At 42.0% G+C, this 26,029-nt stretch overlaps 1 protein-coding gene across 2 annotated transcripts; it reads right to left on the bottom strand.

Moving 5' to 3' along the window:
• Window positions 1-6,472: 6,472 nt before the first annotated feature.
• Window positions 6,473-25,020, bottom strand: mfn2 (mitofusin 2). 2 transcript variants are annotated; one of them, XM_023427468.2, is made up of 18 exons: window positions 24,655-25,020; window positions 22,994-23,175; window positions 21,357-21,492; window positions 21,050-21,212; window positions 20,827-20,951; window positions 19,629-19,737; window positions 19,412-19,519; window positions 15,736-15,889; window positions 14,963-15,030; window positions 14,623-14,744; window positions 14,402-14,528; window positions 14,091-14,195; window positions 12,711-12,813; window positions 11,311-11,531; window positions 10,378-10,533; window positions 9,969-10,165; window positions 9,660-9,794; window positions 6,473-7,956 (listed from the first exon to the last, which is right to left on the bottom strand). In XM_023427468.2, the coding sequence occupies exons 2-18, from the start codon at window positions 23,169-23,171 to the stop codon at window positions 7,887-7,889; spliced, it is 2,277 nt and encodes a 758-aa protein (XP_023283236.1). In that variant the 5' UTR covers window positions 23,172-23,175; window positions 24,655-25,020; the 3' UTR covers window positions 6,473-7,886. The 2 variants fall into 2 exon arrangements, with proteins under 2 accessions (XP_023283236.1, XP_023283237.1); XM_023427469.2 differs by lacking the exon at window positions 24,655-25,020 and adding an exon at window positions 24,213-24,406.
• Between the last annotated feature and the right edge of the window lie 1,009 nt (window positions 25,021-26,029).

The raw sequence follows: 26,029 nt of genomic DNA, 5'->3' as shown, positions 1-26,029 counted from the left end.
ATGAGTACGAGTTCCTGGAGAATTGTTCCTGGTGTTGTTTATTATATTAAAAACAAACTAAGCATTCAGACAGGACTCCAAACGTCAGATTATCCCCAGAAATTATCAGATAATATGGCCTTTACAATTTACTGCTTACAAATTAGCAATATCTTTCATTGTAAGAGGATGTATTTTCCATCACTTATAAAATATGTACAAAGCAATATTGAGAAATACCCTTCAGCCAAATGAAGACAACAGAATACAACAAGAAAATGATCTGAAAAGAACCAATACTACTATAATACAGTTACTTGTAACTCAAGCTGTGGAATTGAAAAAATCTGCAAATCCACAAAATTTGACTGTACATTGAACAGATACTTGATCATTGAATACTCATCACTTTTTGTAGTGGAAAATGTTTAAAAATGGTTACATGTGATCTATGATCAGTTTCATATCACTTTCTGTGATATATTAATATTATAAATACAAAAACAAAGAATATCTATCGAACAGACAATGGTTGCGACTGCAAACCAGTGTCACCTGGCAGGAACTAATATAGGAAGTACTGAGGGGACACAACATGCATATTACCCTCCAAAATTGGAATTACAGACTTCCCTATTGATTCTACAGTTGTTGACCTGTGCACAGCACATTATTTGCTCAACCTCTCCGTGCCCCACTCACTCTCTATCTCTTTCGCTCGCTCCCTCTTTCTCATTCACTCACTCACTCACACGCACACATACACAAAAGCATATTGACAACAGACCCGTCTGTCAATAGGCTAGGAACAACAATGCATACCTGTTTATTTGCATATAAAGCAGGGAAGAGAGATCCGATCACAAGTGCTCAATCGAGACGTATGCTATACGTAAGCTATTTAAGACCTGGTATGTAAAACCTTGACGTTTTTAAGACTTTTCAAGGCCTAGACTTTTTCAGACCCTTGGAAACCCTGCTGAAAAGAGCTTTCCAAATTAAACTAATACAAATGTGTGTTATTGTGCATCCTATAACATGAACTATAAAGTTTAGATCAGGTTGTTTTCCTGTCTTTATCTATTTCATTCGTTTGGAAGCAGTACACTCACAGTGACACTTTCGTCCTTGTGAAAGGGAAGGATTTCATGGACCAAACTTGGTGGCTATATTACACTTGCATAGAGCAACAAGTACACTATGGGTATATGGGTTAGGGTTAATGCCAATAATCACTTTAAGATACATTTTCACTTTCCCCAGTTCTGTACTGTGACCTCTACAGTCATGCTATCTGCAATGTCCTTTTGCCGCCATGCAAAGACTTGTTTGATACAGTCTCATACAATCATGGTTGCATCCTCTTGAACTGGCTATGCAAGACCTTCACATGAACCACAATGAAGGATGGAACCTCCCCAATAATGCTTAGTGCTAATGGGAAGAAAGAGGAGGAGTATTTGTGACATTTCAATAATCATATACATAAAAATATTCAACACTCGGGACACTGTTGAATCTCAGCTAATAACCTGTTTATATGTTACAAATACTCTGTAAACTGTGTAGGCGGTATATCCAAAGAAAGTGTGACTAGTTTTCCTTGTAATAGGTCAGCTATGAAAGTTTGGGTGGCATTAAGACAACAATGTCAGCCCTAAATATTAACTGCTGTCTAGGCAATAATAACTACAGCAAGTTTTGATAGCAGTACTCTTACGCTTCAAGTTGGTCACTCATGCCAAGATGAAACAACTGAAGAAGTAGATGCTGCCACTCCTCTAGAGGCACATACTCAGTCAGTGTTATTAGTGACTCCCTCTCAGTCAGTGTTATTAGTGACTCCCTCTCAGTCAGTGTTATTAGTGACTCTCTCTCAGTCAGTGTTATTAGTGACTCTCTCTCAGTCAGTGTTATTAGTGACTCTCTCTCAGTCAGTGTTATTAGCAACACAAATTGATCAAATTTTACCTGCCTTAGCACAATAGCACACAATTGTCCTCTCTGTGGAACCACTATCAAGCGTGTCATCGTCTGAAAAAAAAGTAAGCAGAGTGAAGATGAAATAGTTGACTAAGAGATAAGACAAACTAAGTCAATTTCACATTAGCTTTATGTCCAGCACCCAAGGGATGGCTACACACAAATAATTAAACTGTGTAACATGTCAGTGTTTCCTGTACCATATAATCCACCACTATCACTCCTTTCATTTTTACAACCTGACAGAGTGATTAGCTAACATTAGCAAGGCTAGCCAGCAAGCTACAAGCACCATCATTTTTACATTACAATTTACAACAGTTTACAATCGACAACAGTTTACATTACAAATTTACATTAGATAGTGAAGATAGTTAAGATAGTGAAGACAAAACTTTAAGTGGCTAGCTAGGCCAGCCTCCCCTTTACCCCCCACACCACCCCACCCCATTAAAAGGGCGAAATAGCTCATTTACGGTGAAATGGTAGATGCAATGTGCTAGTTAACCGTATTATCTGCAAACCAATACAAAGTGAAATAAGTTAGCTAATGTAAACGTTAGCTAACGCTAGCATACTAACGTTAGCATACTAAAGCTAACGTTTTGTCAACTGACATGGAACTCCAGTTTAAATTTTAACTTACCCTTGAATCTGTCTGCTTCAACTTCCTTCACTTCTGTCTGCTTCAGTTATATTTCTAAGAAGTCGTGAGTTGAGAGGCCTGTGAGTGCCAGGGATGTGAGTTGTTTAACCTAACACATCCATGGGTATTATAGTTAGCTTTGTGAATGTGAAAGTCCAACATCCAGTCATTGCTAACTCTAGACGTTTGGCACATACTTTATGTTCACCAATCAAAAGTAGTGAGCTCGGCATCTCTGTACACTATTCTCTGTACACACAATAATAGAAACACACACTCCAATGTCTATTTAAGTGAATCAGTCATATATCTGTACTCAGGATTCAGCAACTTGTCGGTGTGTGTTGTTTTCCATTTACTTACAGTCAACCTTCTATCTTAATTACAATATTGATTGTATAATTGGATTGGCAATTTTTTTTCAATTTATTTATTTTATTTAGTGGCTTCTCAACCATAGCCCGCTACAATACTTCCTTCACGTTCATTCTTAAATATAGTATGTTCAGAATATACAGTATGTTCTTTTTCTTTCTACAGGTGAACTTTCTTGAAATTGAATATCAGCTATTTCTGGCCCAAACATGATGAGCCAAAAACTCAACCTACAACCAACATTCCAGCAACATTAACACAGACCATAAATAAAAAAGTTTGAGTATCCATACGAAGCATAGGGCACCTATGTGAGCTTTCAGTGGGCAAGACCCCAGTGGTTTGCCCACAGAACGCCCATTTAGGGGCCCCAAAGATCAAAACTGCTCTGGACCCCGCGTGGGCTATACCACATGGGGCCCATGTGGGATATGTGTGGGTTTGCCCTGCCCACACTGCCCCACACTAAACCCTAACCTACACCGGTATGTTTGCTGGGTTAACACTGCTGTAGCCTCTTGGCAGCCTCCCTCACGAGTTCTCTTCTTGTCTTTTCATCAGTTTTGGAGGGAATTCCAGTTCTTGGTAATGTCACTGCCATATTTTCTCCACTTGTTGATGACTGTCTTCACTGTGTTCCATGGTATATCTGATGCCTTGGAAACTCTTTTGTACCCTTCTCCTGACAGATACCTCTAAACAATGAGATCCTTTGATGCTCTCTGTGCTCTTTGTGGACCATGGCTTTTTCTGTGAGATTCAACTGAGTAAGTGTCAGGAAAATCCACAGAACAGCTGAACTTTATTCGGGGGTCACTTTAATTGATGGCAGTGTACTGATTACTATTTAGCATGAGTTTGAATGTCATTCTGAACACAGCCTCATCCCTGATTTTTTCCCCCCTAAATGATTTCAGTTTGTTTTCAATTGAATTGTACAGGTTATAGGTCACAGTAAAAGTGGAAAATGTTCTGAAATGACTTATCTTGCTCTAATTTTTTTTTACATCACAGAAACCTGGCATTTTAACAGTGGTGTGTAGACTTTATATCCACTGTACGTCTGTACGTCGTATATGGATACATTTTATGATGATGTGTAATGCTGCTCAATGTAAACTAAAGATCCACTATTGATCTATTATTCAGTTTTGTCACTGTGATCTCAAACATTTGCCAGTTTTTAAGCTAAAGTCAAATTTGATGAAATCTTTACTTTTAAAGGGAAGAATATGCATCAAAGTTTGAGTGTACGTGTGTATGAGTGTGGTTGTCTTTGCGTCTAATTGTCTTGTATAGTCTTGTGTTGTATTTAATTTTATTATGATTTCCTACTATGATGTCGTTTTTGTGTTTCGTTTTGTATCATCTGTAAGGACCCCCTCGAAAATGAGATGGGACATCTCAAGGGGCTCTCCTTGTAAATAAAGAATAAAGAATTATCATCAATTACTCAGATTAACAATTAGTGTTGTGACTGGTTTTTTTCTGTAAAATATATTTTAATGTAGCAGTGATGTCATTTTACAGAGCATCAGCAGCGTCTCGTTTTTCACTGAAAATTCTGGTTTAATTTGACATTATTTTGTGTCATCTACCATGTGAAAGGTTGTGATGGGGATTTCCTCTGCTGCAGGTGTGGATGACACTATCACAACCAATCACAATCATATCACACACAGGAAATAAACATGTTCCCCAGTTCCATTAAATATACAATGTAAATGTGTGTGTTCACAGTGAGTTCAGGTAGAACTGAAGATGTCACTTCAACTCAGTCAGTTAGGAGGTTCTGGACTCCACCACTGGTTCATCCCAAAAGACTGAGGACAGACCTGGACCTGATCCTTCAGATCTACAGGTCAATATTAACTCTTTGTAGGACTTTGAACTGTTGTCAGCTGTAGCTGCTACAAACCTGGACCTGGACCTGAATCTGGACTCTTAACACAGGTGACTGTGCTCAGAAGTCGGTGATGTCATTCTGCCACCTGCTGGTCAAATGGCCACATGAGGCAAAGTTCCTGGAAACAGTGAAAGGTAAAGTGTACAGAGGTGGGAGCTCACATGTGTTTATCAAAGCTCTGTACTTCAGTATCTTTGCCTCAGTGCACAGTCAGTGCATCCTATAGTGTCCCATTGAAATGAATGGGAATGTGGTCTTAGTCTTTTGGATCCCAGCATGTACAGTACACAGCATAAATGAGTACACCTCCTCTGAACATGAAGAAAATGTTTTTTTCCTAAATGAGAAAAGAAATAATTAAATTAGGCAGCTTTGCATAAATCTAGGGTTTCTTGATGAGTACACCGCTGTAATATGTTAGTACTCAGTATGTCCTACATTACTTTTAAGAACTGAACTGACCCTTCTTGGTATGGAATGTACAAGTTCACAACATATTGTCCCCATATAAGAACTTTACCACCTCCATACTTCACTGTGGGAACCATGCACTTCTCACTGTAATCGTCCCCCTTGTGACATCATACATTTTGGATGCCATCAGATCGAAGAGGATTGACTTTGGTCTCATCAGACCAGAGTATAGATTCCAAAAGTCTCCACCTTTGTCAATATGGGCCTTGGTAAAGGCTAAACAGGCTTTCTTGTGCTCTGGCTTCAGCAGTGGCTTCCTGCGTGCACGACAGCCATGCATTCCACTTCTGTGTGGGGTGCGTCTTACTGTGTGAGATGAAACAGTCACTCCAGTTTGGTCTGAGGCACTTGCTTGCCGATTCTCTTGCACTTTTCTCAACAAAACTTGCTCATCTCGAGGTGAAAGCTTACGACAACCGGGACGTTTCCATCCTTTTTGAATTTCTGTATCACTTTTGCTACTGTGTCCAGACTTAATAACATTGATTTGCTAATCCTCTTGTACCCATGCCCTTTTCTGTGCAATGAAATAATTCTGTTTCTCAAGTCTCCAGACAGTGCTCTCCCATGTGGTGCCATTGTTGTCAGCATTAAGTCTGAGAGCAATTGATTGGGTTAAGTACCACTTCGTCAGCCAATTACACTTGTTTGAGTGGGATGGTTCAACAGACTCACCTAGTGAGTTTGTTAGTACCAAAAAAGTTTTATTTTGTAACTTTCAGGAGGCTGCACTCACATTTGACCATTTTGACAAGGAAATCATATTTTCCTGTTAACATATATCATTGGTAACTAATGTAGGAGAGTTCTCGGAACATTGTATCATATAGGAAACCCAAATATGTCTTACTTGTAAAGAGAGAGCACTGAATTCAGTATATCTGTCTCTACCTATAAGCAGGTCCTCTGCTGTCAGTGTGGGGAGCTGTGGGCGGGGCCTCGACTCTGGTGATTGGGGGAGAGGGGGCTGTTCAAACAGTTTTTAACATGAACATAAAGAAAATTTTCAGAATATTATGCAACATATCCACTTATGATGACAACTGATGAAACCTCACTCAGTGCCTGTGATAGGCCTCAGCCTGTGGTTTAACACACTGTAAACACACTTGTTTAATGGTTGTGTCACCTTTATTTTATTTTATTTTTTTACATACACACGTTTGAACATTTCAACAGGTGAACAATCTACAACAATCACTGCATGCAGGCACCTCCACCTCCAGCATCGTCTATAACCTTTATGAAGAAGAAAGAATCTAAAGCAGCAGCAGCTCAGTAAAGTGCACGTCTTCACTCTGATGAAGGGTCGTGTGGCAGCAGACCCACCCGTTCACATAGCAACAGTCTATAGTTTCAATCAACCAGGACTCACTCAGACCCAGGACCAGGACCCAGACCATCCAGTCTGACGTGTCCTTGTTTCCAATTGAAAGGCAGATTATTAAATTACATTATATACACGCCTCAGAAGCGGACTGTTGTTGTTGGCCACGCGCACATCTCCAACATATGTGGCTATAATTATCATTATTAATATCACATGTAGCGGCGGTTTCCTAACCACACACACATTCAGTGCAACAAAAAGAAGAAGTGTGAGAGTTTAACAGGAGGAAGCAGAGATGATACACACAAAGTCTTCTCTAACACAGATGTTTTACACATGAAAACATCTGTCAGCGTCAAAGCAGATAATGTGGTGATGATGATGATGATGATGATGACACGTCAGCTGAGTCACAGCCTTCATTTCATACTAACATCTCTGGTACATGAGGTTATTAAAGATCAGTGTAAAATCAACTTCAGTGCTCTAAATATTACACCTGACTAAAACCATGAGTTCATCTTTATGTTTCTTATCGTGTGTCCTGACACGTGTTCTTCCTCTGAGTTCGGCCAGGAACAAACGCAACAGAAAATAGTCCCCAACCAAAGCACGTCTTCTGTTGAACTCATGAAGACTGAAGTGCAGCTGCAGGTTTTAAGGATGAACATATTCTATATCTGAGAGGTGTTTTAAAGATCTATGTCTTCAGTAGGAACCAGTGTTGTTGCAGCTCGAGGACTCAGAGTGGAGGGACTGAGGGGACATGTAGTTCTGGAGGGACCAGGACACACGTTGTTCTGGAGATACCAGGACACAGACTGGGGGGGACATGTAGTTCTGGAGAGACCAGGACACATGTTGTTCTGGAGATACCAGGACACAGACTGGGGGGGACATGTAGTTCTGGAAATACCAGGACGCAGACTGGGGGGGACATGTAGTTCTGGAGAGACCGGGACACAGACTGGGGGGGACATGTAGTTCTGGAGAGGACCGGGACACAGACTGACAGGACATGTAGTTCTGGTTTTATACAACAGTAACATGTGTACAGAACCAGACCTCCTCCACTCAGGGTCTCCCTCCACTCACGTCAGATGTACAGACTGTCCTGTCCCTCTGACGACAGTGATGTTGGTTCCTCTCTTCATCCTACAGTTCAGAAGCAGCAGCAGCAGTTCAGTCTGTCTTCACTTGCTGTGGTGGAGGTACTGCTGAGTGAACATGTTGAGCTCACTGTCCAGCCAGCCCGCCTTGTTCCTGAGACACACACACACAAACACAAATAATGTCCACATGTGAACATTCAGATCTACAGGTTAAGGAAACAGCTCTACTGATTCAAAATACAGCTTCTCCACTTCACCACCACCAGTCTCCATGACAACACGAGGACAGAGTCTCCACACTACGGAGCGCTGAGACCGACAGGTGCGGACAGGGACAGACAGAGACACTGAGCTCAGTGTAGTGTAAGAGCCAGTGTAAGAATATGGCCTGTTGTAAAATCAGTTTGCTTCATGGTCTCTGCGTGATTAGACTCAGAGAGAGAGAAACAGCGAGTTATTCAGACAGAAATATCCATAAATCTGTTATTGTCATTTATTCCCATGATGCTCCTCTCACGCCGTGTGCACGCAGGCAGGTGTGTGTCTGTGGCTCTGCAACTTTCTCATCTTTCAATAACAGGTTTTCAGGTTAGTGCTTTTATAACAATCATGAATGTAATTGTGCTCAGCACAAATCTAGTGAGATGATTTTACATTGTTGTTTAAGATCATTAAAGAAGAGGAAGCTGAGAGAGTTCTTCATGAAGAAACAGGCTGTATTTAAATGAAAGACAGGAGCCCTGTCTTTGTTGTACAGTTCAGTATGGGTGAAGGTCAGAACAGACTCAACTCCACTTCTTACATTTTTTACTGTGTTTTCAAAGAACGAGTGGCACTTTTTTTCCCTTTTTTACAACTCAACAAAAACAAAAATAAAGAGTAGAAGAAAATAAAAACCAGCAGCCAGCTCACACAAAGAGTGGACACATGTATTTCAGTCTGTACAATTACTGATCTGTACTGACCACCTGTAGACATGTCAGAGGTCGATGGAGACGTTTCCACTGATATTATAACCTTGGAAGTGGACAGTGTGAAGTCTGCCTTCAACAACAACAAGACAGAGTGCAGAGTATGAAGGAAGCTGATTAGCTGACCAAAGATTGAAAGCAGCACAGTGTTAATGTGAAAGACTGAGGTGTTTGATGCTGCTGCCTCAGTGTAAGAGCAGGAGTACGCTGATGTGTGGCGGCTGCAGAACGCCTTGGTTTTCAGCTTCACTGTTAACAGCTTAGAGAGGACTCACTGCGTCTCGCGCCTCACGGCTGTGTCATGTGATCTAAAGATTTGGCCTCTCGCCTATTTTCACGTGTGACACTTCTCCAGCAGAAACAGACAGAGATAAGACCTGATGATGTCGTAGTGACATCATACCAGCAACATTACATAAAACCGACACCTTCACTATAGTTTCTATGTCTAGGTTGAATCTGAATACAACACAGACATGAAAAATATAAATATATGTTGTAGCCGCTGCAGGTGGAGACAGACACATTTTATTGACGTTTTCTGTTAAAAATAAATCAGAAATTTAATCCAACATTCAGTAACTGTAAACTCTATGTAGAAAGATAGAGCTGCAGCGGCAGAGACACACAACACAGGCAGTGTGTTTATTTCAGAGCTTCATGTTCTACTTGAAATGTCTTGATTCAGAATGTCTTTTACATGAGCTGAGTGGTGACATCACCCCTGGACCAGCTGTTTCTAAGGTGATAGTGAGGACAGTGTGAGACATCCTTCACTAGTCAAATACAAGACAAATTATTGTCTGTAATATGAACAGGTGCAATATCTTCACACCTGTCCTGCTGTCCAGCTGTGTGTGCTACACTGTGGTGAGGTGCTTACCGCAGCAGCTTGGCCTTGCTCTGCAGACCGTCCAGCAGCTCGATCTTCCTGTTCATGTCAGTGATCTCATCCTCCAGGTTCTGACGGGTCACATCCACCTGCTGGCACAGCTGAGCAAACACACCAGCCAGCTCCCTGGGAACCACAGCAGCAACACACACACAGTCAGAAACACAACAACAAAGACTGTGGTTGATATTAATTAGACTGAGATCACAAAGTCACAGCAGGTTCGTCACATCAGTGACTAAACAAAGCACCACGCTGCTCTCAGGTGACAGTCAGTGTGTGGTTAGTTGGCAGGCTCACTGCTGGACTTGGTGGCTGCAGTTGGATCCAGTGTAGCTGACGATGAGCTGCAGCTTCTCGCTGGCGTAGTCCACAAACTGTCTCTTGAAAGCTCTCTCCTTGGCCTTGGTGGTCCAGGTGAGCCGCTCATAGATGTAGAGAAGCCCGTAGAGGCCCACCGACAGGGCGATCAGACGCCAGCCGACCGCCTTCCAGATCTACGCACACACACACGCACCATGAGGCTTAAACACACTGAGCAGCAACATGATGGTGAACGTGATCCCGATGACAGATTTTTTTACACACGTCAAACCAGGATTACCATGGTAACAGTCATGACTCTGTGTGTGTGTGTGTGTGTGTGTGTGTGTGTGTGTGTGTGTGTGTGTGTGTGTGTGTGTGTGTGTGTGTGTGCGTGTCTCCTTACCACGCCACCAACCACAAGGACACCCATGGAGGTACGGGAGGTGAGGGAGGCCAGACCTGTCACCATGGAGACCATCAGCTCTTCCTGGGTCATGGAGCTCTGTGGGAATGGAGGCATGCTGGTGCTGACTGGAGTTAGGGCCATGGGCCGAGGGACCTGCAGGGAGACCACAGCAGAGAACCGGCTCAGAGATCAAACATGATGCTACAGTGTGTTCTTATGATTAATGAGAACTTTGTTCTTTTTTTTATGTAACAGTACTAATCTGTGATCTCTGAGTCCCTAGACCATATTCACACGGCGGCCATTTTCCTCTGACGTCACGCTGAAGGTGGGAAACCTCTTGGAGAAAAATCCTGTGGGAACTGAAACTGAACTTATTTTCTTCACTTTTATTCGACCGAACTGATTAATGGGCAGATGAATTTGCGAGGATCCACAAGCGGATTTAAAAAAAAAAAAGGAAACAGCAACTAGATTGAATCTTACATCCACGATGTTGAAGGTAAGAGCAACCCACACTGGAAACACTGGAAGCTAATGCTAGTCTAGCAAACCTGAAGTTTGTAATGAACATAAATGTAAGTGTTAGCGCTACTAAAGTTAGCAGGTGAAAAATCAATTCCCTGGCTTGTGCAAACGTTAAACATTAACTTAACGTAATATAGTTTCATGATCAACCTGCATCAATAACACAGTAATATGACAGAGGAGCAAGAGCATCACTAACTTCACCTTTCATTGTTTTTGTTGTGAAGTGAAGGAGTGCTATTCTACTGGTTTCTGAGAGGTTTCACGATGCAAGGTCATATTAAATGAAGCAGGCGACATCACAGACGGTTCAGTTAAGATTTCAGTCAGAGTTGAGGACAGCAGCAACATCCAAATAAACATCCAGGTGCTTCAGCAGTGGGCGGGGAGAGGGGGCGTTACCTGGTCGTTGTAGCCCATCAGGGCCCTCCGGGTGTTCTTGGGCCCCAGGAAGCGGTTGACCAGCATTGTCCAGCCCAGAGAGAAATGGAAGCTGATGTCCTCCTGAAAGTCACTGCACAGCTTGTCACAGGCCAGGTCATAGCTGAGGCTGAAGCACTGACGAGGAACCAGCTTGTCTACCTGCTCTCTGACTGGGCTGGGCAAGAGAGGCTTCAGACCCTCTACACACACACACACACACACACACACACAGTTACATGAGTATTAGTCAGTTCATGGTGAACAGCTTTGCAGTATTTAACTCCATGGTAATGTTAGACAGCTGTCAGTGTGAGATGTGAAGCTACAGTAATTCTAGAGGAACGACTCTGTGGCTCGTTTGTTTTCTTCTCTGATTCTAACATTTTACCTTCAGACGCTTCAGTTTGTTCACAAATTGTTACCATCTCATGCTTTAATTTCTTTTCCCCCATAGTCTACACTCAATACTCCATCATCACAAAGCAAAAACTTTAAGACAATATGCAATATTGTTGTACGCAATTATATGAATTTCCACTAGGGGATAAATAAAGTACATATCTATCTGTCTATCTCAAATGTGTTGAAAAGGAAAAACAGAATTATCACACTGACATCAGTCAATAAAGATAAATTCCAGAGAAACCTCCAGAAACAACCATCATTGCTCTCCACTGATCTGGTCTTCATGTCAGAGTCCAGATGAAGCTTCTCCTCAGGGACAGTTTGTAAAGAAGCAGCTAAAGGACTCTGAGAGAAACCAGATTCTCTGGTCTGATGAGACCAGGACTGTACTGTCTCAGTTCTCAGAGTCTGTAGGAAACAGATTTGATGGTTGTCCTTCCTTCTGGAAGCTTCTCCATCTCTACACAGGATCTGTGGAGCTCAGCCACTGATCTGATGTCTGTCTATGATGAATGATTTAGAAACATCTGAGAGTCTGGTTTTCTTTTTCTCTCAGTCACATATTTTAAATACACAGTCAACTTTAATTAAATCATCAACCTCGTGCAACCTGAGCCTAGTTCCACTCACTGTCAACAGGTGCTGCTCATAGGGGATGTTGGTTCTGCAAATAGTATTATAGAGACTCCGGTCTAGACGTGCTCTGTTATGATGTGGAGATATATTAATAAAACTGACGACTTCTCATCAGCATATAAACTCAATCCTTCAGCAGTAAAGTCTAGAAATGTAAGAGTACAATGGAGGAAACAGGGAGCGTGCTGCAGACTGGCTACGTAGTCTGCTCTACGCAGCTGGGCCAACATCATTATTCAGCAGAAAATCTTTTCAGTATCGTGCTCATAGTTAAAATCATTACAGCAGACTGTGGTCTGTGCAGCGATAGTAGACTGGGTGGTTGTGAACAGTGTTACCAATCATGTCGGTCTGTGTGCCCTGCAGGGCGCTGGTGATGGAGGTGGAACACCTCTCTGACATGTTCTTGCCCAGACCCTCTTCTATGTGCCGATGGAGCTCCTACAACAAAAGAAAACAAAAATAACCACAACGAGAACCAATGAAAACAACCAGAATCACCTCCTCCACTCAGTAGTTTCAGCTTACATCCCTGTTTATCCAGAGTCATAAAAGTCATAAAATATTAACCATTTGTCATAACTATTCTGAAGTCTTACATAATAGCTAAGGAGTGTTCTGTGTGGTCACACTGACCTTGACCTTTGACCACCAAAATCTAATCAGTTCTTCCTTGAATCCTAGTGAATGTTTGCATCAAATTTGAAGCTGACACACAGCTGACTGCCGACAGAGCAGGGATTGTCCGGTCATTAACTAAAGCCACGTTTCCACCGCAGGAACTTTCCCCAGGAATCAGGAACTTTGAGGAACTATGCGCGTTTCCACTACAGAACCCAGGGTCTAAATTTTGTTCCAGGGTAACTGATAGACCCCCAAAAAGGTCCCTGGTCGAGGGGGTAGTACTTTCCAAAGGTTCAGGAACTTTGGGGGATGGGGTCTGCAGTGCTGAACATTTCTGGTTGAGTACTCGCTGCATTTTATTTCACCCGCAATGTTTAAAGGTCCGCAGTGAGCGAGCACCGAGCATGTAGGCTTGATATTTTCCACAACACGAAACAGGTCCAGGAGAAGGTAAAAAAAAACTGAAACAGGACTTCAAGAAAATAAAGGACCACAACAACCGGAGTGACTGAGGTTGCCAACCATTACGTATAATACGGGATCGTCCCATATTTGAAAATAAAATACCGCGTCCTGTAGGCTATTGAATATATACAGGAAGCAATTTGTCCCGTATTTTCGTTCATGTTATCTCCTCAAAGTGCTTTGAATAATGTAATGTCAAGTAATAATTTTGCATAATCTTCCCGGGACTTATGGCCGCGGTGGAAACGCAGACAACAATGGGCCACAGGAACCTTTTAGCTCCTGAAGAAAGTTTTGGTCGAAACGCAGCTTAACACCTCAAAGAACTCAACAGCAGTACTAATACCCATGATTCTTTGTGCTTTGGATGAAGGACAAATGTTTGTGTGGTTGTAGGCTTGAGCCAAATGCATGTGCTCATAGACAACTGACTCAACCTGCTGTTGGCATGCAACACCCAGATATGACAGTATGGACAGGTGTGTGCACAGGTGAGTGTACCTGTGGTGGAATATGCTAATGAAAGGTTTGTTTCCTCAGTTTCAGTCACTATGATGAATGTTGTCCAGCTCATTCCAGCCCAATCAAGTTCACGAGTAAGAGAGGTGTTGTATATGTTTTAAACTCACGTTCTTATAGACCTTGAGCACCACTGATGAAGGGTGGAAGTCCATGTGGAAGTCATCCACCAGCACATGAAGCTTCCTGATCTCCTCGGCCATGGCATTAGACACCTGAGCATGAGCACAGAGCGGGGTGAAAACTACTTCCTGTTGAGGCGTTCACCTCAGTTTTACATCTGTGTTTTTACTGACCTACTTCTGACTTTAATTTTGCTAACTGAGGAAATAAATTGATCCCACAAGCCCATCACATCACTACTAAGACACAGGAGAAAGCTTAAAGCTCAGGTGAGTTATGATATCATGATGGGGTTCACCTGTCTCTCCACCTCCTCAGTGATCTTCTTGATCCTGGCCTTACAGTCCATGGTCAACAGGTCCAGCTGCTTATCTATAAACTCCAACCGGTCCTGACGGTCCTCTTTGGTCTCAAGACAGTAGACCCTGAAACACACACACAAGAACTAACTGACAACCTGCTGTCCACACAGTGTGCAACAGTGTGAATGTGTCTTCACACAGTTAACCCTCGACTCACCTCTGCTCTTGTGCAGCAACGTGAACAGAGTCCATGATGTGACGCAGAGCCTCAGAGATCTGCTTGGCCCTCACTGTGTGCTGCTCAAACTTGGTCTTCACCGCAGACTGAGAGATACACTCCTACACACACACACACACACACAGGAAAAGTTATGTGTGTGTCCAGTGCAGACAGGAAGCCTCCTTCCGACAGATACTGATGTGATGTGGCTCATGCAGTCAGCTGTAAACTTTTTTTTAAAGTCACGGTGATCAATAAACTGGATAAACATCCACCATTCATGAATGTATCTGATTATTTAAATCTGGTTCCAACTGTTCGTGGATCAGGATCTCACCTCGAATCTCCGCTCAAAGTTCTGGAACTCAAACATTCTGGCCTGAAATCCCTCAGCCAGGGCTCCACCTGAAACAGGACCACACCATGTAACCCTGTACTAACCCACTCAACACACAAATATAATCTTTAGAACATAACTGAGAAATTAATGTAAAAAATATTAGAATAAAAAAAAATATTAGATTTAAATCAGCAAGTCTCTACTCACAGAGTGTTTCTGTTTTATGTATCAAATGAAAGCATCAGCACATTTCAGTTGGTACCTCAGTAATGGTATTTAATTAAATATACTGTATCAACCAGTCGTACAGCTGTTTAGTTCTAGAATTGATAAAAGTAAATCTCTGATCACAGCGACACAAAATAAAACTGGATTTCCTCAAATCCATCAACCAGTTTCATGCCTGAACCTTCTGTGATGGATGAAGACACTTAAATACAGAGTCAGCCTGGGTGATAACTCAGTATCTTTATCAGCGGAGGCCTATTAGAAGGAAATGATCATGGTCTTTTCCTTGTTTCTGCCTAAATTAATGATTTTGTTGTTCTGAAAATTAAAAACAGAATGCTCAAACGTGTTTAAAATTTGATGTTTGGTCTGATACACAACAGTGGAACAGTTAAGTGCATTGAAAATCTATTTGATTACTTTGTATGAAGGTATATTCATAAAACAAACAGAACCTCCTGTGGTTCCACTTTCCAAAACCACCCCAGGAAAACACAATGTTCAAATTCCATGGCTTTTCCAGGTTTGACCACCATGCTCACCTGCTTCAGGCATCCCTTGAGCCTTCTGTACTCGAGCCTGGAGCACTTCCTTGGCAGAGACGAAGAAGATGCGGTCACTGGCCTGGTTCCGGTCTACCACAGCCAGCTCATCCACCAGGAAGTTGGTGCAGCGGTCCATGTGCTGCCTGCGAACCTGACACAACAACAGTACACTTTATAGAACACAAACTACAACAAGTAATGGAAGGGACACAGCTTTTGACAGTGATGTTGGCCCAGTGACACAGTGACATAATCACCTGACCACCAACCTAGGAGATGAAGGTCAGGGTGCAGAAAACTGGTTCTGCTGGTTCCCTTATCATTTAACACATTCACAGTGACAGGTGTGTAACATTAAGAAACTAGAACCACCTCCTCCTGGATGTCTACCTCCTCCACTAGTTTCAGGTTACATCCCTGTTCATCCAGAGTCATAGAAAATATGAGCTATGAAATATGATTTGTGTGAAATTTTGTCATAATTACTGTGTGAAGTCTTGAGTAATGGCTAAATAGTGTTTTCTGAGGTAGGTGTGGTCGATATGCCCTATAAGTAATGTCACGATATTTTTAGGCTATATCACGATACACAAAATATATTGCGATTTTTCAAATCTCCTCTATAGAACTTGATAAATGCATGATTTAAGCAGAAATAAACTGGGAAACATTTGTTGATAGTCATACTGATATGATACCATAACACCTTTCACTAGTTAATAGTTTCATTGTGTGGACTTTACATGAATATGACACAGACATGAACATGGATGAACTGTAGCTTGCTGGGGAATAATGCCCTACAGTGCACACTTTGTTTGTCATAATTGTTTGTTTTAACCCTAAAGGCCCATGGGAACGTATACGCTTCCAAATTTCACATTGTCTGTAGAGCGCCATTGCTCCGCGACCGTTTGCGCTAGAGACGTGTCGTTTTTCTCTCCTTAAACTAGACGATCGGTGCTTTCTACCAAGCCCCTGATGGTCCGTGCGTTTTCACTGACTTAGATCGAGAAACTTACATTGAAAGTTTCTGAATATTTGGAGTAGTTTAAGTGGCACATTGCTGCTTTCTGTCTGTGTGTTAAGGCATTCTTTGCCAGTGACATTTAGCGTCACGTGACTGAATCAGACATTCCTATAGGCACCAATTATTGAGGCCACAGCCAATCAGAGTGTCTGATTCAGAGGCTTGGCCTGCCTTCGCATAAGCATAATACCCAGACTGAACGTGAGCAGTGCTGTTTTACTCTGATATCAAAGTGAAAAGTTGTTTAGAGTTTATCGAAGTGACAGAAAACAGACAGAAGGATGTGACAGTCAGATATTAATGCAGCGGAGGATTTGGAGCTGATTTTTCAAGGAGCAGACAAATAATGCCCATAAATACTGCTCCAGAGAATGAGCTTATCTCATGAACAGATAAAGATAGAAACTTCAAATCACCTCTGGAACAACTCAAACAAATAAATACAATTTTCTCTGTTGAATTTTTCCTTCTTTATTATGGTTTAGTGTTTTTATCTATAAAATAAGGAAAAATTCCATGTTAGTTTTCTTTCGTTTTATGGGCTATTAACCTATTATACTGCACTGAAGTCTTTATTGAGTGACATTATTAGCTGAGGTTATGCTGATTCTAAATATGTGCAGCACTTGGTGAAACTGTTAAAAATGACAATTTTATCAGGAAAAACACAAAGGTATTAAAGAGCAAAAATATTGAAATACAAATGTTAAAGTTTTTAAAATTTATTTTGGGTAAATTCGTTGTTATATTAATCAAGTAATTAAAAATAATAGTTAGATTAATTGAAAAAATAATGGATAGATTAATCAATAAACAAATAATCTTTAGGTGCAGCCCTAATCAGTTTATCTAAATAATTCCTGATTGGATATTTGGAGAGGAGAACAAACAGCTTCAGATATCACATTCAGAGGAAGGATGTACAGACAGAAGAACATGATTTCTGCACACTGACTACCTGCTGCTGGTGCCAACTAGGGATGCCCCAATTGATCGGCCGCTGATCAATTTCGGCCAATTTCATTAAAAAATACGTGATTGGTGGATCAGAATAAATGCTTTAGTCAACGATCACCTTACAACAGATCACCTGTGGTTGAGGCTGAGAGAAGCCCTGTGTTGTGTAGTGTAGTCCCGTCCCACTTTGTTCATTGTGTTGGCGTGCGACAGGCCACCAGAAACAAACAACATGTCAGCCGTGTGGAACTTTTACAAAGTGTGTGAGACTGATATAACGTACACCATCTGTCATGCAGGGCTCCAGACGAACTTTTTCACTGGTTGCAGCCATGATTTGGTCGCCCCTTTTTTAAACATTGCCTATTTCTTCATGAAGGAGGCTCTGAGGCTTCCTCCTCTTTAATTATGTTTAATAAAAATGTAAAATTATGTCACTAGATTTCAGTAATGAGGTACTATAACATTCATGATTTTTGTAAAACTATACAGACCCAAAAACTGTTACTGAATCTTTCTGAAAGTTTCAGAGCAACAAAAACACACAGCGCTGCGGTAACCATAGTAACTCACTCACACACCTGCCTGCATGCACACGGCCTGAGAGGAGCATCATGGGAATAAATGACAAAAACTGATTTATTGGATATTTCTCACTTTGCCCTGACGGTCTGAGGAATTCTTTCTTTCTCGGTCTTGTCTATCCCTGCTGTCAGCACCTTACCACGCAGCAACAGAAACCGACCACAGAGCAAAATGATTTTACCCACTGTCTAATTGTGCTATTTGCGCTGTTAGAGACTGTGTATGCTATTCACATGCTATTAGGTTTACTTCACCGGGCAGTTTAACCCCTGGCTCTGTTATAGGCAGAGTTAAATCCAATGACCATTTTGTTCTCCCTTTGAAAAGAAGAGGGGAGGGGCTCAGTCCCAGCAGGCTTGGTGCTTAAATTTCAGGAGTTCAAGCTTAAACTGCGTTGACTTGGTAACAAGTTGTCTACAAGTGTCTACACTGAACTGGCCACTTCGTTACACTACACACAACATTGCCCTCATACCGTGATCACGGATGCTGAGTTAGCTCCCTGTCACTGTCTGTTCCCGGCTGCACCTGCATTCTGATGATCATGCAAGGACCACGTGTCATTTTAACTCACACTCACAAATATAGTCGCATATGCGTTGCAGTTTGGAGCCCTGCAATGTCTGCCAAAAATCATCGGCATCGACCGTGGATCAGCCCATCTCACTCACAGATGATCAGTGGCAAAAAACGTGATCAGGGCATCACACTCATTTTGCTTTTTATATTTGTTTCCTCACAATATACCAGACACTGTCTGCCAGATGTGTTACATTAATGCAGAGGACTGCAGTGTAAAGCTCCACTCCTGACACACCAAGTCAGTACAGGATGTGATCAGAATCATTTATCAGACACAGCAGTCAGTTTCACTGCATTTGCTCTCTTGGTGTCAATTAACACTTAAAGAAGCTCCGTCATCTTTCAGGTCACTACAACCTATAATATTATTGATTCATGGATACACATGAATATCATGACAAGACAACAAACTGCTTCCTCTATACATCCTACTACTACCTGCAGCATTAGGCTGTAGACACTATACAAAGTTTAAAACCTTCCACCATATTCTAACATTCTCAGTCTATTTTTACTGACCTCCTCCATGTACTCAGGCTCTGAGGCGGAAGCGTCCCAGCGGTTGTTGAGGATGAAGATGTTGGGACTGGAGAGCCGCTCGTTGACCTTGTGAAAAAAGGACTTCTCCTGTGGACACACGTCATACACTGATGTCATGTAAAGATCTCATCATAAACAGTCCACATGTTTCTGTGTTTTTCATTGTCAACATGCTGACTCAGCTGTCACGTCTCACCGTCTGCATCAGTGTGGACTCAGAGTTCGCCACCAGAACAAACACATCAGCATCCAGGCAGAACTTGTCGATCCAGCTGTCCAGCTCTGTGGTGACATCGATACCTGGGCTGGAGGAAGAACAGGAGGTGAGTGAGTCAGCTGCAAAGATTGCCAAACATCATCATCATCATTTTAATCATGGCTACCACAACATGCTGGGTCCCACCTCTGCCTTGTTAGAATGATACAGCCTCATTATGGTGGAAACCTTTACCAGGGTACAGCCAGTTACAGTTTTTACCCAGGATGATGATTGCACTGATTCCTATGACACAGGTGATCCGTACTGATTACTCTGGATGCGCACAAGTAGAGCAACAGCGTGAATCTCAGCCCACATTTTCTCGTGTTTGTAGCATTTTGCATAACAGACCAAATTTGTTAAGACTTGTGACAAGTATATTTTATCACAAGATGAACCTCCAGGCCACCTAGGGCTGAACAATTTGGGAAAATAATCGAATTGCAATTTTTTTTTTTTACCAATATTACGATTAGGATTTAATATGCATTATTTTTTTAAGTTCCTTATCTTCTGTATTATTCAACAAACACAAGCAATAAATCATTGTATATTATGACTAACACAATATTAGATAGATTAACCATGAACTGTTCTTTCCTGTAGGACAGGCCTATTTGTCATGATGAAATTAGATGATGCATGAATTGATATGAATGACATATTTTTATTTAACAACTTTAATCATTACAACAGGAACACACTGCCTGTGCTGTGTGTGTGTTCACCCCTGCTGTGTCTCTGCTGTTGCAGCTCTACTGCTCTACATAGAGTTTACAGGTTACTGAATGTTGGAAAACTTCATTATGAATTAATTTCAGATTTATTTTTGACAGAAAACATCTCTGGCTCCACATGCAACTGCTAAAACGGTAAAAAAATATATATCATTTTTTTCACGTCTGTGTCATAGCCTGGACATTGAAGCTATAATGAAATAAGTCCGTTTTTTGTGATGTTGCTGGGCATGTGAAAAAGAGGTGAGACGCCAAACCTCCAGATTATGCCACACAGTCATGTGTCGCTCTAACTCATTAACGTGGGCGCCAAAATGATAACCAATACACTCCACAGCTGCCACGCACACGCCACACAGCCAGTGTTTTCCTGGTGTTAGTGTTTACTTGTGTCTGACCTGTCCACCAGCACCAGGTCATCCCTCAGCAGAGCACACTTGGCTTTCGGCCACATGACACAGACCAAGCTGCCGGCGTCCAGGTCCTCATCCTGGTGGAGAGCGTGGGCCAGCTGGTTCACCGTCTGTCAACAAAAACACATCAGCTGTTTACAGGACGACATGTTACACATTCGGACTGGAGGTGTGGAGGCGGAGACACCTGTCAGCGAGCTCTGCTCACCTTTATGCTCTTCTTCTCCTCTGAGCCTTCAGTGAGGAGGAAGGCCTCGTTGCCATCGGTGCCCTCCACCCTCAGGAAGCAGTTGGTGGTGTGTCCTATTCCAGACGGCAGCACCTTATCACAGAGCATGGCATTGATCACTGAGCTCTTCCCATTACTGGTCCTGTGAAACAAACCACAAACCTGTCAGCCTTAGCCCACACAACCTGCACGCTCTGCACAGGTTTCCACTTCAGGTCCAGCTCAACAGAAAACAAGGAACAAAGATGAAGAAGAACTAGACTGGGAAAGAACCAGATGTACATACCTCCCAAAGAAGACCACCTTCATGTGCCTGCGGGCGAGCACTTCTCCAATCCCTGCCACCTTTGTGAGGTAACCACGGACATCCTGGACCTGCTCCTCTGTGGTGACCGGGTCCAGCTCCTCATTTTTGTGAGTATCTGATCAGAGAGAAGTTTCCACAGACAGCCTCTTAATTCACCTGGCAGCATGAAGACTGCATCATGTTTGGCACGTGTATGTCCTGATCATTACTCTCATTCCATGACAGGTGTCCACACATAAGAAACAAGCTAACGTCAGATCCATAAAACTCTGTAGATTCATAACTAAAACTATGTGCCGCACAAAACCAGACATATTCATGATACAGATTCTTTTCATCAGATGTATAAAGCTGTGCGTTCACATGGTTCAGCATTAGAAAAATCACTCACATCTGCATGAGCATCATTTCCACTCCTTCCATAAATAGATGAAGACTCCCTTTATCAGTTTGTATAAGAACACTGTCTCCACCACAAGTGATCAGACACAGAGAAGAAAGATGAGAAGAACATTTTTACTGATTGTGAATTGTGAAACTGAGGTAAAAACCTGCATCAGTTTGCTTTAGTACAACTACACTAATCTAAAGTCCTGTTTTACTCTGATCTTCATTTATTGGGACTAGAGAGTCTTAATGAGGCTCAGGACAGTCTCTAACACTGTGGTTAGTCAATATCAAAATTGTATCCAACAGTTTACAAAATGACTCACAATAAATAATAAGGACTGTTGAAGAAAATTCACTCAAGTCCTTAGTTTCAAGTTTGCTGTAGTGATGCAAGTTTATTGGTATCCCAGGATACGGTGAGCCAACTGACACAGAGCGGGTCTGAGGCAGTAGACTGACACACAGTGTAGGGCAGGGGGACACTTATACAGTTGAAGACAATGGGATGGACAACTGTATTTGCATAGACCTGGGGTTACAGACATTTGGTCAGACGGGAAAGGAAGTTAGAAACAAAAAGTAATGTTCTCTAGAGGTCTTGCAGTGTAACACCTTGGTTCAAGTGATCAGGAGGGTAGGAGGGGCTCTTAGGCTGGATCAGCATATCCATAGGTAGGGCAGGAAGGCCCCTAGACTGAAGATGTTGTTATGACGATGAAGCGTTGGTTATGTAAGAGGGAAGAAGGGGTGTTATACAGGGACAGACGGTGGTTGATAAAGTAAGTAGTATCTCCTTGATCAAAGGATCAAGTGGCCAACTCAGTGGGGTTATAGAGTTGTTCCTAGGTGTCAGCAAGTCTACACTGAAGACTGTGTATATTCTTCCTCAGGACATTAAACGCAATTATTTCTGTTTATGTAAAGTTCTAAAACTTACGATGATAATGAATGAAGCTCCGTGAAGTTGGTTATTTTGTTTCAAGTTAAACTTCGTGTCTCATCTTATTTTGTATTTCCACTTTGCTGTAACTTGGATCTCTTTGAAAATTGTATGTTCACATGGCGAAAGGAATGTGTGAGGTGACACAGACTGTGTTTATAAAGACCAGTTTATGAGCAGGAAATGGCATCCTCATGGTTTTTGTGTGTACACATCAGTTATGACTCTGGCCCCTGGTGTTTATGTGGTACAACATGTTGAAGTGCCTTCAGAGGAGAATGGGTACCTTCCAGAAAGGAAGCGCTCTCCTTGATGTAGGCCCCCAACTGTTCAAAGATCCCATTGATCTTCTTCTTTGCTGTGACAAAGTGTTTGAGCGGCGATGCGTTCACTTCTGCCATCAGTCTCTTGTCCTTCTTGCTATGGACTGCGTTGGTGTTGGGCCGTGAGAAAACCAGAGACATGGCACTAGACACAGAGTGAGACATCAAAAACAGCCTGAGAAGAAGGTCTGGAAAATGTTTCGTTGAAAAACTAAAAACATTTACATATGTGGTATTTATGTTTTAAATATAATCTGTTACATTCAGGCTCTTTGACAAACAAGTTCCCACAGTACGTGTGGTGTGGAGTTTGAATGTTTCTGCTGTCACTGACTCTGTGACTGTTGTGTGTGTGTCATTGTTTTAGTTTGAAAACACTGTTTTAAAATTAAAACACAGTTGTATGGACATAACCAAAGTTTTTCTCTGTTGATGTGGAAGCAGCGCTCAAGGACAGGGATACGAAGTGAAGACTGCCAGAGTTCTCTAGTCCAGATGAGGCAGCTACTTACTTGTGAGCAAACATGTTCACTGGTGATATTTACTGCTGACTGAAATTTAATTAATAAAATCATCTTACTGCAGATTATAAAAATGTAGAGGTGGCTCATTAACATAGTCTCTAACATGAAGAAGGTCATGGACTACAAATATGTAAATACAGAGATACACAGGTTAAAGAGGATGGCCACTGGGATTCGAGGAAATAACATGATTTGGAAAATAATTTTATAACTTTACAGGCTGTTTGTATGGTAAATAACTACAACATGACAATCTGTTCTCATTCACTCCCTGAAACAGTCTCAACAACATCAGCTCTCATCTGCACTTTCCAGTGGTACATGAAATCTGAGGGAGGAGCCTGTTCATTGTTGGTAATATTGAAAAGATCTTTATTTTCTATAATTCAGACGGTCAGTTGTTGGTCAGTAACTCATATCAAAAAGATCTTTACCTTCTGTATTTCAGATGCTTGTCTAGGTTTGAAATGTAAATATCAGGTATTTGAGATTGTTGTCCTTCTCCTCGGTATCTGACATGACCTGACTCCTACATGTTGGTCAGTAACTGCACAAAACACCAGGACCGCCTCCCACTATGTTCCAACACAGACAACAAACTGCGGCCTCGTGACTTGACAAAGCACAAAGCTGGAGCTGCAGGTGAATCAGTTGTTACCTGTAGGCCTGTGTGTGAAGGCCGGTACCCAGCTGTGACCTTTCACACAGTCTGAAGGTAACGCGGGTAAATGTCACGATGTCCTCTGTCACCGGATAATGAAACTACATGAACCATCAGCACAACCCGACTCAGGAAGATCCAGCTGAATAAAGTTAAATAGCAGCCTCTGCTAGCAGGTCGTTCAGCTGTCTAACGTTTGGCCTATTGCGTCACATATCGTCGTAAACTCTGTTGAATCAGTCACATGTCTGACTGCCGGTCTTTGTGTTGTCAATCAGTTTGCTGTAACTTCCTCAGGCCTGATAACATGTTAGCGCGTTAACTGGGGACACATGCTAATCATCAAGCTACATAGCCTGTCAAGTTAACTGCATTCACTTAGCTTCTACACTAGCTAACCGAATAACAGACTGTTTCATGTTCCAGTTTTGGGACTTACCGTAGATGGGGGCGGTCTTCACAAATACTCCTCTTGCATCCTGGCACCGGTGCTGTTAAAACCTCTACAAGCTAACCAACTGCTAACGTTGTCCCGGAGTGTATGTCGGTAAGAGCGTTAGCTGTGCTAGCAGAGGGGGCGGCACCGAGCGCTTCACCGAGCTCAGGCTTAATGACGAGCTGTTTTCTCCCTGTGATCAACAGCAGCACGGTCAGTGACTCATACAGACACCTCAACAAACCGGAGGTTTCTCTCTTTATCAGACACCATGTCGTCTACGAAGCACAACGAAGATAGTATCAGCAGCGGCCTGCAGGTACATACAGCCATTACATCACGGTACAGACCCACCCACTACTTCTTCTTCTATTGCTACCAAAGAGCCTCTATATTGTCTTCTTCTTTTGCCTGGATTGGTGGTTGGCAACCAGCTTTCAGGTGCATTACCGCCACCTACCGGACTGGAGTGTGGAGCATTAGAATGGCAGGAAAATAATAATTAAAAAAAGAAAAGGAAAAAGGACTACATTCTGTTTATCAACCCTGTGTTTTGAGATACATGATTAGATGAGTAAACATTATCCCTGATGTTTCTCTGAGTAGGTTCCTAACCTTGAATAATGCTGCTCTTAGAGCCTTTCTTTCTTCCTCATATCCCCTACATTGTAACAGCACATGCTTAACTGATGTTGAATCTCCACAATGTGCACATCTACCAGTTGGATGTTTACATATTTTGTGTAGTGTCTGATGTATTCCAGTATGTCCTATCCTGAGACGAGTAACGACTGCCTCTTCCTTTCAGTTCCTGCACACCCTCCTTCCCAAACCCACATGATTCTGGATGCTATAAAAATGTCTTCCTGTGTCATTCATGTCCCAATATTCTTGTCATATTTTTTGCATTTGACTCTTTATGATTGTTTTACCTTCTGCTTTACTTAACTGGATTTTAATGTTTACTGTTTGCAAATAAAGTGATTGTTTTGCCAGTATGTTAGCATCCCCGTTCCCTTCTACTCCTACATGGGCAGGAACCCAAACAAAACAGACACTCAAGCCCTTATTGTACATCCTGCGTATTACATGATGAATTTCAAATAAAATATCTTGTCTACATGATTTCACAGATTTAATGCTTGTGAGTGCTGCCAAACTATCAGATGCAATTAATGTATTTGTTTTGTTGTTCTCCTCTAACCATTTGAATGCTATCAGATTAGCATCAAGTTCAACTGCATATACTGATAAACGATCTGTGGGTCTTTCCTTTATTGCAACCCTGAACTGTGGGATGAAAGTTGCAACTCCTGTGTGTCCAGTCTCAGGATCTTTTGACCCATCTGTGAATACCAATAATTTATCCCCATAGTGC

The sequence above is a fragment of the Seriola lalandi genome, unplaced genomic scaffold (genome assembly GCF_002814215.2).
Source record: "Seriola lalandi dorsalis isolate HSWRI2012SDOR001 ecotype SW California unplaced genomic scaffold, Sedor1 jcf7180002054861, whole genome shotgun sequence".
Classification (NCBI taxonomy): domain Eukaryota; kingdom Metazoa; phylum Chordata; class Actinopteri; order Carangiformes; family Carangidae; genus Seriola; species Seriola lalandi.
Note: the sequence above shows the minus strand (reverse complement) of the source record. Positions and strands in the feature narration are given on the sequence as shown.

Bases quoted from the DNA above. Each gene is read 5' to 3' on its own strand.
- mfn2 (XM_023427468.2), bottom strand. From the start codon at position 23,171: ATGTCTCTGGTTTTCTCACGGCCCAACACCAACGCAGTCCATAGCAAG. The intron at 20,952-21,049 runs GTGAGCAGAGCT...TTTTGTTGACAG, and splicing joins AGGAGAAGAAGAGCATAAAG to ACGGTGAACCAGCTGGCCCA. The intron at 15,031-15,735 runs GTGAGCATGGTG...GTCCTGTTTCAG, and splicing joins TCAAGGGATGCCTGAAGCAG to GTGGAGCCCTGGCTGAGGGA.